Here is a 13,850-nt window from a genome sequence, read left to right as displayed (position 1 = left end):
TACACAACCCCTCAGACCGGAAGTAGTTTTGCCCCTATAAAATATGGCGGAAAGCTTTCTCGTCTCCTAGGCAACACCACGTCCTGCGTAGGCACATTGGAATTATTCTGCGCACGCGCAGAAGGACACGCCGCCGGAAGGGATGGCACCGCCTTCCACGGCCGGGGGCGCGGGTGGTCTATAGCGCGCCGGCGCAGTATGCTCTTCCGCCAGTTGTGTTGTGGAAATGGTGGAGAAGAAAACTTCGGGTATGTGAGCCCCAGCGGTTGGCCCTCTACCTCTTCCTGTCCCAGACCCGACCCTGGCCTAGGGTGTTCTGACCCAGTTATTAGTCTCAAATCCCTTCCCCGGCTGTCGGGTCCTGGCGTTCGGGTAGCCCCTCAGACCATCCATTCGTGTTTTATTGATGCCCGCTCCATGCCTGCGCTGGGGATGGAGAGAGGAAAAAGGTTCCTGTCATCCAGAAGCTGGCTCTCTGGGAGGGGGACAGACACGCGAGCCTACCGTTGCGTTTCAGAGTGAGACGTGCGACGGCAGAGGGGTGTATTGCTCGGGGGCACGGGCAGCAGTGGCACCTAACCTTGCATCTGGGATGGAGGGGACTGGGAAGGCTTGGAGGGAGAAAAAACGTTTGGTTTGAATCTGGAAAGTCGAGTCACGGTTTCGCTCAGTGCAGGGGCGCCGAGGCTCATTCCCGGCAGCGTGAACCGCACGTGCAAAGGCAGGAAAGCGAGAAAAAGCAAGTCGCTTAGGAAGCCACGTTCACAGTTCGGGGCTTGCGGAGGAATAGTAAGAGTTTGGAGGGTTGGGGAAAGGTGCATTTGAAAGGCATTCTGTACACCGCCGGGGAGCTTCAGTTCTATCCAGAGGGCCGTGGAGAACCGTCAAGGGCTCTTTTAAGGCAGGGGTGTGACCCGGATTTATCTTTTAGAAAGGCAGTTCTGGCTTCAGTGCCGCACTGTATGGAGGAACTTTCTAGAATGGTGGGAATGGTCGTAATCAGCACTGTTTAGCTTGGTAGCCTTTAGCCACATGTGGTTTTGAGCACGTGAAATGCGCCTGGTGCCACCGAGAAAATGAATTTTAAATTTTATTTAATCTTACTTAATCTACGTTTGAATTTGGGGCGCTGGGTGGCTCAGTTGGTTGGGCAACTGCCCTTGGCTTGGGTCATGATCCCAGGGCCCTGGGATCTAGCCCACATCGGGCTCCCTGCTCAGCGGAGAGCCTGTTTTTCCCTCTGCCACTCCCCCTTCTGTGGCCTCCTGCTCTCTCTCTGTCAAATAAATAAATAAAATCTTTTAAAAAAAATCTACATTGAATTTGTTTTTGTTTTGTTTTGACAGAGAAAGAGAGCACAAGTAGGCAGAGAGGCAGGCAGAGAGAGAGAGGGGGAAGCAGGCTCCTCGCTGAGCAGAGAGACAGATGCGATGCGTGGCTGGATCCCAGGACCCTGAGATCATGACCTGAGCGGAAGGCAGAGGCTTAACCCACTGAGCCACCCAGGCGCCCCTCTACATTGAATTTGAATAACCACGTGTGAGTAGTGTCTGCCTTATTATATAGAACAGGTGTAGAGGCTGGAAGGCCAGTTAGGGAGTGATGGAGTTTAGTCCCCATAAAAAGAGATACGGGTGGGACACTCTGTCAGATGACTTTAATCAATCCAATCATGTCAGTCCTTTCCTTTTTTTTTTGTTTTTGTTTTTACAGATTTTATTTATTTATTTGACAGAGAGATAGAGCACAAGTAGGCAGAGGGCAGGGGGAGGGAGAAGGAGAAGCAGGCTCCCCATGGAGCAGGGAGCCCAATGCAGGACTCCATCCCAGGACCCTGGGATCATGACCTGAGCCGAAGGCAGTCACTTAAGCAACTGAGCCATCCAGGCGCCCCCATGTCAGTCCTTTCTTAAAACTCCTTGCTGGATCTCCGTTATTCTCACTGTGGATCCCTAGATCCAAATTCCTTTAGAGGTGTAAAGGTAAGACTTTTAATGGTCTCCCGGACACCGCAACAAACTTGATGTAGCAGCCCTACTGAGCTTCCTACAATTTACTGAAGGCGCTTTGGTCTCCCATTCAAGCTTTCTCTCATGCTGATAGGAAAGCCTGACACACCCATCCCTCTCCCCGAACCAAGCTAACTTCTGTCCCTCAGTCAGATCTCAAGCTAGACTTTCCTTCCTCTGGAAAATCTTCTGACTAGCTCAAGGCCAAGTTAGGTGTTTCTGGCATGTGCTCCGTAGTGTGATCATACACTATGCTCTACTCTTCTTGCGTATTTCATTGTTTGTATGCCCCCCCAACTCCGACTGTAAGCTCATGTATCCCTAGGGCCTAGTGCACCCCCGGGGGCTTGGAGGGGAGACAGTGTGCAGGGATCCGGAGCTGGGCAGTTCTGGGCCTGAATTCTGACCTAGCCACAGACTAGCTATGTGAGCTTTGGACACACTTCTTAACCTTTGAACTTCAGTAAGCTGGGAATGGTAATGATAACTCTCTCCCAAGGCCGATAAAGGGTTAAAGCTCTTGCACAAAGAGCCTAGTGTGCCTGGCTCACAATGCATGCCCAGGAAGCATTAGCCACTGGGCCAACGCTATTATTATGGTTACAGGCACTCAATAAATACTTGCTGAATGAATAGAGAGAGATTTTGTGTGGAATTATCAGGCCCTGATAGAGAGATTTTTTTTTTTTAAAGATTTTATTTATTTATTTGACAGAGAGAGATCACAAGTAGATGGAGAGGCAGGCAGAGAGAGAGAGAGAGAGAGAGGGAAGCAGGCTCCCCGCTGAGCAAAGAGCCCGATGTGGGACTCGATCCCAGGACCCTGAGATCATGACCTGAGCCGAAGGCAGCGGCCCAACCCACTGAGCCACCCAGGTGCCCTGATAGATTTAAAATAACTCCTGGGTTTCTTGTTTAGGATGCCTGTGTAGATGGTTCCATTTACGTAAAGAGTATACAGGAGAAGAAGCAGACTTTGGGAAGATTTTGAATTTTGAGCTACAGCGACAGTGGGGCCATCTCTGGCTAGTCTGTCAAACCTCTCATGTGGCCCTCTCTCCCCACTAAGGAGAGGGCTGACCCCATCTCTTTCTCAATCTTTTCACTCTTCCTGGGATTTCAAAACCAAATGTGGGGCTCTCTCACCCAAAAGCAAATGAATCCAAAAGTGGTTCTCTCGATTGTGAACTTTCTCCTGAGCCCCAAGGCTGTTGGCTGTTCAGTCAGCTGGAGGAAATCACCTGCTGACCTCACCATTTTATTTTGTTTGTTTGTTTGTTTATTCTTAACATATAATGTATTATTTGCCCCAGGGGTACAGGTCTGTGAATCATCAGACTTAAACACATTTTACAGCACTCACCAGAGCACATACCCTCCCCAGTGTCCATCACCCAGCCACCCTATCCCTACCCCCTGAACCCCCAGCAACCCTCAGTTTGTTTCCTGAGATTTGGAGTCTCTTATGGTTTGTCTCTCCCAATCCCATCTTGTTTCATTTTTTCCCTCCCTATCCTCCACGAACCCCGACTCTGCCTCTCAGATTCCTCATATCAGAGAGATCATATGATAATTGTCTTTCTCTGATTGACTTATTTCACTTAGCATAATACCCTCTAGTTCCATCCACTGTGATTGCAAATGGCCAGATTTCGTTTCTTTTGATCTGCTGCATAGTATTTCTGTGTCTGTGTGTGTGTGTGTGTGTACACACACACACATACCACATCTTCTTTATCCATTCATCTGTTGATGGACATCTAGGTTCTTTCCATAGTTTGGCTATTGTGGACATTGCTGCTATAAACATTCGGGGGCACATACCCGTTTGGATGACTGCATTTGTATCTTTAAGATAAATACCCAGTAGTGCGATTGCTGGGTCGTAGGGTAGCTCTATTTTCAACTTTTGAGGAACCTCCACGCTGTTTTCCAGAGTGGCTGCACCAGCTTGCATTCCCACGAAGAGTGTAGGAGGGTTCCCCTTTCTCCACATCCTCGCCAGCATCTTTCGTTTCCTGACTGGTTCATTTTAGTCATTCTGACTGGTGTGAGGTGGGATCTCACTGTGGTTTTGATTTGTATTTCCCTGATGGCGAGTGACGTGGAGCACTTTTTCATGTGTCTGTTGGCCATTTGGATGTTTTTTTTGCCGAAATGTCTGTTCGTGTCTTCTGCCCATTTCTTGATTGGATTATTTATTCTAAGGAACTTATCAAACTCTACACTACACTTTATCAAACCCTTTTGGACACTTGCCCTTTATCTGATATGTCATTTGCAAATATCTTCTCCCATTCTGTCACTTGTCTTTTGGTTTTGTTGACTGTTTCCTTTGCTGTGCAAAAGCTTTTGATCTTGATGAAGTCCGAATAATTCATTTTTGCCCTTGCTTCCCTTGTCTTTGGTGATGTTTCTAGGAAGAAGTTGCTGCAGCTGAGGTCGAAGAGGTTGCTGCCTGTCTTCTCCTCAAGGATTTTGATGGATTCCTGTCTCACATTGAGGTCTTTCATCCATTTTGAGTCTATTTTTGTGTGTGGTCTAAGGAAATGGTCCAGTTTCATTCTTCTGCATGTGTCCGATTTTCCCAACACCATTTGTTGAAGACACTGTCTTTTTTCCATTGGACATTCCTTTCCTGCTTTGTCAAAGATTAGTTGACCATAGAGTTGAGGGTCCATTTCTGGGCCCTCTGTTCTGTTCCATTGATCTATGTGTCTGTTTTTGTGCCAGTACCATGCTGTCTTGATGATGACAGCTTTGTAATGGAGCTTGAAGTCTGGAATTGTGATGCTGCCAACTTTGCTTTTCTTTTTTCAACATTCCTCTCGCTATTCGGGGTCTTTTCTGGTTCCATATAAATTTTAGGATTATTTGTTCCATTTCTTTGAAAAAAATTGATGGTATTTTGATGGGGATTGCATTAAATGTGTAGATTGCTTTAGGTAGCATAGACATTTTGACAATATTTGTCCTTCCAATCCATGAGCATGGGATGTTTTTCTATTTCTTTGTGTCTTCCTCAGTTTCTTTCATGAGTACTTTATAGTTTTCTGAGTACAGATTCTTTGCCTCTTTGGTTAGGTTTATTTCTGGGTATCTTACGGTTTTGGGTGCGATTGTAAATGGAACCGACTCCTTAATTTCTCTTTCTTCTGTCTTGCTGTTGGTGTATAGAAATGCAACTGATTTCTGGGCATTGATTTTATATCCTGCCACTTTAATGAATTCCTGTATGAGTTTGGGCAGTTTTGGAATGGAGTCTTTTGGGTTTTCCACATAAAGAATCATATCATCTGCAAAGAGTGAGAGTTTGAATTCTTCTTTGCTCATTCCAATGCCTTTTATTTCTTTTTGTTGTCTGATTGCTGAGGCTAGGACTTCAAGTACTATGTTGAATAGCAGCAGTGATAGTGGACAGCCCTGCTGTGTTCCTGACCTTAGCAGAAAAGCTCTCAGTTTTTCCCCATTGAGAATGATACTCGCTGTGGGTTTTCATAGATGGCTTTGATGATATTGAGGTACGTACCCTCTATCCCTACACTGTGAAGAGTTTTGATCAAGAAAGGATGCTGTACTTTGTCAAATGCTTTTGCAGCATCTATTCAGAGTATCATATGGTTCTGGTTCTTTGTTTTATTAATGTTTTGTATCACATTGATTTGTGGATGTTGAACCAACCTTGCAGCCCAGGAATAAATCCCACTTGGTCGTGGTGAATAATCCTTTTAATATACTTTTGGATCCTATTGGCGAATATTTTGGTGAGAGTTTTTGCATCCATGTTCACGAAGGATATTGGCCTGTAATTTTCCCTTTTGATGGGGTCTTTGGTTTTGGGATCAAGGTAATGCTGGCCTCATAAAATGAGTTTGGAAGTTTTCCTTCCGTTTCTGTTTTTTGGAACAGTTTCAGGAGAATAGGTGTTAATTCTTTAAATGTTTGGTAGAATTCCCCTGGGAAACCATCTAGACCTGGGCTCTTACTTGTTGGAAGTTTTTGATGACTGCTTCAATCTTCTTACTGATTATGGGTCTCTTCAGATTTTCTATTTCTTCCTGGTTCGGTTTTGGTAGTTTAACCCACTGAGCCACCCAGGCACCCCACAGTTTTGGTAGTTTATTTGTCTCTAGGAATGCATCCATTTCTTCTAGATTCAGATTTGCTGGTGTATAGTTGCTCATAATATGTTCTTATAATTGTATTTCTTTGGTGGCATGATGTCTTCTCTTTCGTTCATGATTTTACTAACTTGGGTCCTTTCTCTTTTCTTTTTGATAAGTCTGGCCGGGGGTTTATCAGTCTTATGAATTCTTTCAAAGAACCAGCTCCTAGTTTCTTTGTTGATTTGTTCTACTGTTCTTCTGGTTTCTATTTCATTGATTTCTGCTCTTTATTTCTCTTCTCCTGCTGGATTTAGGCTTTCTTTACTGTTCTTTCTCCAGCTCCTTTAGGTGTAGGGTTAGGTTGTGTACTTGAGACCTTTCTTGTTTCTTGAGAAAGGCTTGTGTTGCTATATACTTTCCTCTCAGGACCTCCTTTCTGTGTCCCAAAGATTTTTTTTTTTTTTTTTAAATACAGAAGCCCCACGTTATGCTTCCCTATTGATAAAAATCCGTAGCTCCCCATCCAGAGCCTGTTCTGGAGAGCCAGCTGGGAACTCATCAGCGCTACTGTGAACAGTTTTTACTTTTACTTTGTTTTGATTTTTTTTTTTTTAAGATTTTATTTATTTATTTGACAGAGATCACAAGTAGGCAGAGAGGCAGGCAGAGACAGAGGAGGAAGCAGGCTCCTGGCCGAGCAGGGAGCCTGATGCGGGGCTCGATCCCAGGACCCTGAAATCATGACCTGAGCCGAAGGCAGAGGCTTAACCCACTGAGCCACCCAGGCGCCCCTGTCCCAAAGATTTTTGAACAGTTGTGTTTTCATTTTCATTTGTTTCCATGAATTTTTAAAATTTTCTTTAATTTCCTGGTTGACCCATTCATTCTTTAGTAGGATGCTCTTTAGTCTCCACGTATTTGAGTTCTTTCCAAGTTCGGTCTTGTGATTGAGTTCTAGTTTCAGAGCATTGTGGTTTGAAAATATGCCGGGAATGATCCCTGTCTTTTGGTATCGATTGAGACCTGATTTGTGGCCCAGAATGTTCCATGTGCACTAGAGAAGAATGTGTATTCTGTTGTTTTGGAATAGAATGTTCTAAATATATCTGTGATGTCCATCTGATCCAGTGTGTCATTTAAAGCCTTTATTTCCTTGTTGATCTTTTGATTAGATGATCTGTCCATTTCAGTGAGAGGAGTGTTAAAGTCCCCTACTATTATTGTACTATGGTCGATGTGTTTCTTTGATTTTGTTATTAATTGGCCGCTCCCATGTTACAGCCATAGATATTTAAAATTGTTCAAGGGTCTGTCCAACAAGATCTAAGTATGGTACAGTGTCCTTCCTCATCTCTTATGATAGTCTTTGGCTTAAGATCTAATTGATCTGATAAAAGGATTGCCACCCCAGCTTTCTTTTGATGTCCCTTAGTGTAGTAAATTGTTTTCCACCCCCTCACTTTAAATCTGGAGGTGTCTTTGGGATTAAAATGAGTTTCTTGTGGACAGCATATTGATGGGTCTTGTTTGTTTAATCCATTCTGATACCCTATGTCTTTTGATTGGGGCATGTAGCCCATTTATATTCAGGCTAAGTATTGAAAGATATGAATTTACTGCCATTGTATTGCCTGTAAAGTGTGTGTTACTGTATATTGTCTCTGTTCGTTTCTGGTCTGTTACTTTTAGGCTCTGTCTCTGCTTAGAGGACCCTTTTCAGTATTTCCTGTAGGGCTGGTTTGATGTTTGCAAATTCTTTTAGTTTTTGTTTGTCCTGGAAGCTTTTTCTCTCTCCTGTTTTCAGTGGCAGCCTAGCTGGATATAGTATTCTTGGCTGCATATTTTTCTCGTTTAGTTCTCTGAATATATCACGCCAGCCCTTTCTGGCCTGCCAGGTCTCTGTGGATCGGTCCGCTGCCAATCTAATGTTTCTACCTTTGTATGCTACAGACCTCTTGTCCCAAGCTGCTTTCAGGATTTTCTCTTTGTCACTGAGATGTGTAAGTTTTACTATTCGATGACGGGGTGTGGACCTATTTTTATTGATTTTGATGGAGGTTCTCTGTGCCTCCAGGATTTTGATGCTTGTTCCCTTTGCCAAATTAGGGAAATTCTCTGGTATAATTTGCTCCAGTATACCTCCTGCCCCCCTCTTTCCTTCTTCTTCTGGGATCCCAATTATTTTAACATTGTTACATCTTATGGTATCCCTTATCTCTCGAATTCTCCCCTTGTGGTCCAGTAGCTATCTCTCTTTTCCTTAGCTTCTTTATTCTCCATCATTGGGTCTTCTATGTCACTAATTCTCTCTTCTGCCTCATTTATCCTAGCAGTAAGAGTCTCCATTTTTGATTACACCTTATTAATAGCTTTTTTTAAATTTCAACTTGGTTAGATTTTAGTTTTTTTATTTCTCCAGAAAGGGCTTTTATTTCTCCAGAAAGGGATTCTCTAGAATCTTCTGTGCTTTTTTGGAGCCCAGTTAGCACCTGTTTTTTGGTGAGTATTTTGGTCTTCCAATACATGAGCATGACATTCTGAGTTGCAGTTCTGACATATTACTAATGTCTGTATTGATTAGGTTCCTAGCCATTGGTACTGCCTCTTGTTCTTTTTTCTTGAGGTGAGTTTTTACACCTTGTTATTTTATCCAGATAAGAATAGATGAATGAGAGAACAAAATACTACCAAGGATAGCAATGACCCCAGAAAAATATAGACTAACCAAATCAGAAGAAACCTGATACTGGGGGGAGAAGAAAAGTGGGGGGGGGGAGGAAAGGAAAAAAGCATATAAGACTGGTGAATAGAACAGAGCCACACACTTTATTTTGGGTGTATTTTGGTCTATCAAAAGAAACTGTCTCCCAAAATTTTGAAGAAAGAAAAAAAATATATATATACACACACACACACACACACACAAAAGTAAGAGTAAATATGATGAAGGGATCGAATTTGACTATAAAGATGAAAATTTTAAAAAAATTCTAAAAAAGGAATTGATAATATAAGAAGTTGGTTGAAAAAAAGAAAAAAGAGGAGGAAATAATGTGATTAGGCTGGAGACTAGAACAAAGCCATGCGCTTGATTTAGGGTATATTTTGATCTATTAGAAGAAATTGGGGGCGCCAGAGTGGCTCAGTGGGTTAAGCCTCTGCCTTCGGCTCAGGTCTTGGTCTCAGGGTCCTGGGATGGAGCCCCGCGTTGGGCTCTCTGCTCAGCGGGAAGCCTGCTTCCCCCTCTCTCTGCCTGCCTCTCTGCCTACTTGTGATCTCTGTCAAATAAATAAATCTTAAAAAAAGAAAAAGAGGGGCGCCTGGGTGGCTCAGTGGGTTAAGCCGCTGCCTTCGGCTCAGGTCATGATCTCAGAGTCCTGGGATCGAGCCCCACATCGGGCTCTCTGCTCAGCAGGGAGCCTGCTTCCTCCTCTCTCTCTGTCTGCCTCTCTGCCTGCTTGTGATCTCTCTGTCAAATAAATAAATAAAATCTTTAAAAAAAAAAAAAAGAAAAAGAAACTGTATCCCATAATTTTTTTAAAGGATGAAAAACCTATATGTATACTAAAAGGAAGGTCAAATACAAAGAAGGGATAGAATATGACTGTAACAATGGAAATTTAAAAAGATTTTTAAAAAAGGTATTGGTAAGATAAAATAGTTAAAAATGTTAAAATAGGAAAGAGGAATAATTTTTTTAAAAAGAACAAAAAATTAAAAAAATTTAGCTTTGGGGGCACCTGGGTGGCTCAGTGGGTTGGGCCTTTGCCTTCAACTCAGGTTGTGGTCTTGGGGTCCTGGGATCAGGCCCTGCGTCAGGCTCTCTGCTCAGCGGGGAAGACTGCTTCCCCCTTTCTCTCTGCCTGCTGCTCTGCCTACTTGTGATCTCTTTCTCTGTCAAATAAATAAATAAAATCTTTAAAAAAAAACTTTAAAAAAACTTAGCTTTGGAAGACTAAAGAATCATGGGGGAAAGCCATGAATTATATGGGCTGTATTCCCATAGCTCTGAAGTTTTTCAGTTCTCATCGATCGGTGAGCTTGGGCTTGGATGGATGTTCTTGTTGATCTTCTGGCGGAGGGGCCTGTTGTATTGATTCTCAAATGTTTTTGCTGGAGGCAGAATTGTACCGCCCTTGCGGGGGGCCAGGCTAAGTGGCCTGGTTTGGAGAGCAAATCTGCTCGGGTTCACTTTTGGGAGCTTTTGTTCCCTGAACACTTTCCATAGAGCTCTGGAGGATGGGAATGAAGATGGCGGCCTCGCAGCCTCGGGGTGCTGTGAGCTCGGGCCCCTCTCCTCAGCGCGCCCTCAGAGAAAAGCAGGAGTCCCTCCCGTCTCCCTGGTCTCTGGCTGTACTCTGAGCTCACCCGGCCTGTGACCGAACGTTTCTGTCTCTGGTGCACAGCCCTGTTTGGAATCTGCAGACCCAGCAGATTCCTGCTGTTTGCTCCTCCCAGAGGAGGAACAGGGTGGCTCCCCTGATCTGGCACTTGTAGGGTCCCTGCTCGAAGAGCAGTGGCCCGACTGTGCCTCGGATCCTGGTTTCAGGTAACCCTGAGCTGAGAGCTGCCCGCACCCCCCAGGCTTGGTCTCTGCATCCAGCTCCCCCGCTCCAGTTACCTGGGGGCTCTGCCACACTCAGACACCCCCGATCCTTCTGTGACCCCACAGGACCTGAGCCCACACTCTCCCCGCGAGGGCTCCAACCCCGCTTAGCCTCTGGAGTGATGTCCCTCTGTGGAGCAGACTTCTAAAAGTTCGGATTTTGTGCTCCACCGCTCCACCGCTTGTCGGGAGCTGGCCCCTCCCACCGCGGTCTGTCTTCTAGATGTTGCTTCAGATTCACTTCTCTGCACATCCTACTTTCTGGAAAGTGGTCGATTTTCTGTTCCTAGAATTGCTGCTCTTCTCTTGGATCTCCTCTTGGGTTTGCAGGTGTTCGGGATGGTTTGGTAACTGTCTAGCTGAACGCCTCGGACCTGTGATTTTTAGGTTTCGCTCCCACTCCTCCGCCATCTTGCTCGTCCCCCTGGAAGCTTCCTTCTGACTTCACCATTTTAAACCTCCCTCTCATTATCATTCCAGCTGTTCACTGGGGTCTGTTAATTCTATACAAAATGTCTCTTTCTTCATTAAAACGTGTATTCATTGAGTGCCTATAGCCATAAGGAAAAGCTGAAGTCATGTCAAGAAAGCAGATGAGGGGATACTTTCCACCCAAGGGAAATCGTTGGTACAGTCACAAGGGGCCATACAAGGAGGATTGTAGAAATACACACTGGATTTGGCCCTAGATGGTCACTGGGGTCTTGAACGTGCGTGGTTGCCCTTGAACGGGAGTCAGTTCACGGAGGGGTTGAGGATTGGGTGGGACGTGCAGAAATGGAACATCCCGTGGACCGTTGTCTCAAAGATAAGTCACTGTGATGCTGGGTCGACATGTGAGAGTTTGACAGGTTTTTCTAGTGAAGGGAAAGTTCCTGTGGGGGAAGAGGGTTAAAGACGCAGGAGGGAGGGAAGGACTCAAGTCGGAGGTGAAAGGTCAGGTTTAACAGTGGGACCCGGGGGGAAGGGGTGTGCATACACTTCTGTTTGAGGGTGGGCTGAAAGATGAGTGTCTGTACATGTGGCCGGCCCGTGTCCTTTGTGGCAGGAAATGGGGTTGCTGAGCGTGAAGGAGGGGTGCATTTAGGTCCCAGTGGAGGTGGGAATCCCAGAGTGCGTGGTTGTGTGATGTCTGCCAGCAGTGAGAGGTCTCCAGGAGGCGTTTCACTGGTTGGGTCTGGGGATTGGGAGGAAATGCTGGGGCCACCCCAACTTCTCTCTTCCTGCGTCCCCATGATTCTGGCTCTGCCCCATCCAGTTCGCTCCCAGGACCCTGGACAGCGGCGGGTCCTAGACCGGGCGGCCCGCCAGCGCCGCATCAACAGGCAGCTCGAGGCCTTGGAGAATGACAACTTCCAGGACGACCCCCACGCAGGACTCCCCCAGCTTGGCAAGAGGCTGCCTCAGTTCGATGATGACGCAGATACTGGTAAGGTGGGTGGGGGAGGAGGGAGGGGTCAGCCTGGCTGAGGACCGTCGAAGGACATGGGGCTGTGGGGTGGGCACATGACAGGGGAGCTCCTCTGGCTCTGCTGGGACTGGCTCCTGCCGCAGCTTCCTCTAGACAGAACATACGGGAACTGAGCTCCCAGGACCCCTCCAGCTCTTACACGAAGCCTTAGGGGAGCGTGAGATGTGTGTAGGTGCTGGTTGGAGAAGTGAGAGGGGGGACACACGTGGGGGGGAGAGGGAGACTTGGAACCCGGTAGAGCACGCGGGCAGGGGGCGGACTCATGGGTATTGGGAATGATGGCGCAGAGGAAGTTGGGGTCTTTCTTGGCACGTGCCAAGTAACTACAGTTGACCTTGAACAGCATGGGTTTGAACTGAGCAGTTCTGCTCCCTCATGGGTTTTTTACAGTCTGGTCCTGTAAATGTTCTTTCTCTACCTTACGATTTTTCTACATACTTTGTTTTCTCTACCTTTGTTGCAAGAATATGGTATATAACACATAGAACGTACAAAGTCGGTGTTAACCGCCTGTTTCCGTTATCAGTAAGGCTTCTGGTCTGCAGTAGGCTGTTTGGGGGGTGGGGGGGCTTGAAAGGTCCCCACAGATTTCTCACTACGTGGAGGAGGTCGGCTTCCCTGAGCCTCGTCGGTCAAGGGGTAAACTGTAATTGCCCTTCCTCCGTAGGAAAGAAAAAGAAGAAAACCCGAGGGGATCATTTTAAACTTCGCTTCCGAAAGAATTTTCAGGCCTTGCTGGAGGAGCAGGTGAGGGGGCGCTGGCCCAGGGGCTGGGAGGACCCCACAGGGAAGGAACGAGCCCGCCGAGGTCCTGGTCCTGGGTGGGTGTTTGCTACGTGGGTGGGCGAGGAGCTGTGGACCCTTCCCCTTGTCTCAGCAGAACCTGAGTGTGGCCGAGGGCCCCAACTACCTGACAGCCTGTGCGGGACCCCCGTCCCGGCCCCAGCGCCCCTTCTGTGCGGTCTGCGGCTTCCCCTCCCCCTACACGTGTGTCAGCTGCGGCGCCCGCTACTGTACCGTGCGCTGTCTGGGCACCCACCAGGAGACCAGGTGAGGTCCGCACGCCCCGCCCCGGGTCCACAGCTTCTCCCTCGGACCCCCTCCTCTCCTCACCCTGGGCTTCCTCTGCGTGCAGGTGCCTGAAGTGGACTGTGTGAGCCTGGGCGTCCCCGGAGGAGAAGGCCTTCGCGCCTCACCACAACCTCAGAGAGGGCTCGGCCAAAGGGAGAGCTGCTCTTCTGGACCTCGCGGGCAGCGGTTCACTCGCCCAGCAGAGCCGTGTCCTGCCTGCCGGAGCAGAGCAGTCTTCCCGGGGCCTGTGTGCAGGGACGTGGGCTGGGCCGTCAGCGTGCTGCTTTGTGTAATAAAAGGTTTCTTGCGATGAGGAGCCTGCCTGTTCGGTCACAGGGTGTTCTGGGGGTGAGGGTCACAGGTCTCTTGTCCTACTCACAGCTCTGTGGCTTTGCCTCCTGTCTATCACCCCTCCCACCATCTGCCTATCTGACCGTGGAAGGTTCCCTCCCGTTCTCCTGCCCCGCCCCGCCTCCGTGTTTCTTGGCTGCTGCTCAGTGTCGTTTTTTGGTGATTTCTGGAGGCACTTGCTTTTGCTTTTTGTTCCTGTCTTTTTTCTGAGGATCATTTGAGTGTCGCCGGGACTG

General features: G+C 47.1%; 1 protein-coding gene across 2 annotated transcripts; it reads left to right on the top strand.

Annotated features, from left to right (window-relative positions):
* Positions 1 to 93: 93 nt before the first annotated feature.
* Positions 94 to 13,573, top strand: ZNHIT1 (zinc finger HIT-type containing 1). Of its 2 annotated transcripts, none has more exons than XM_047713101.1 (5): positions 94 to 248; positions 11,980 to 12,150; positions 12,860 to 12,939; positions 13,070 to 13,242; positions 13,328 to 13,573. In XM_047713101.1, the coding sequence occupies exons 1-5, from the start codon at positions 227 to 229 to the stop codon at positions 13,347 to 13,349; spliced, it is 468 nt and encodes a 155-aa protein (XP_047569057.1). In that variant the 5' UTR covers positions 94 to 226; the 3' UTR covers positions 13,350 to 13,573. The 2 variants fall into 2 exon arrangements, with proteins under 2 accessions (XP_047569057.1, XP_047569058.1); XM_047713102.1 differs by having other exon boundaries at positions 95 to 248; positions 13,073 to 13,242.
* The last annotated feature ends 277 nt before the right edge of the window (positions 13,574 to 13,850 follow it).

Source organism: Lutra lutra, chromosome 18, assembly GCF_902655055.1.
Source record: "Lutra lutra chromosome 18, mLutLut1.2, whole genome shotgun sequence".
In the NCBI taxonomy this organism is placed as follows: domain Eukaryota; kingdom Metazoa; phylum Chordata; class Mammalia; order Carnivora; family Mustelidae; genus Lutra; species Lutra lutra.
Note: the sequence above shows the minus strand (reverse complement) of the source record. Positions and strands in the feature narration are given on the sequence as shown.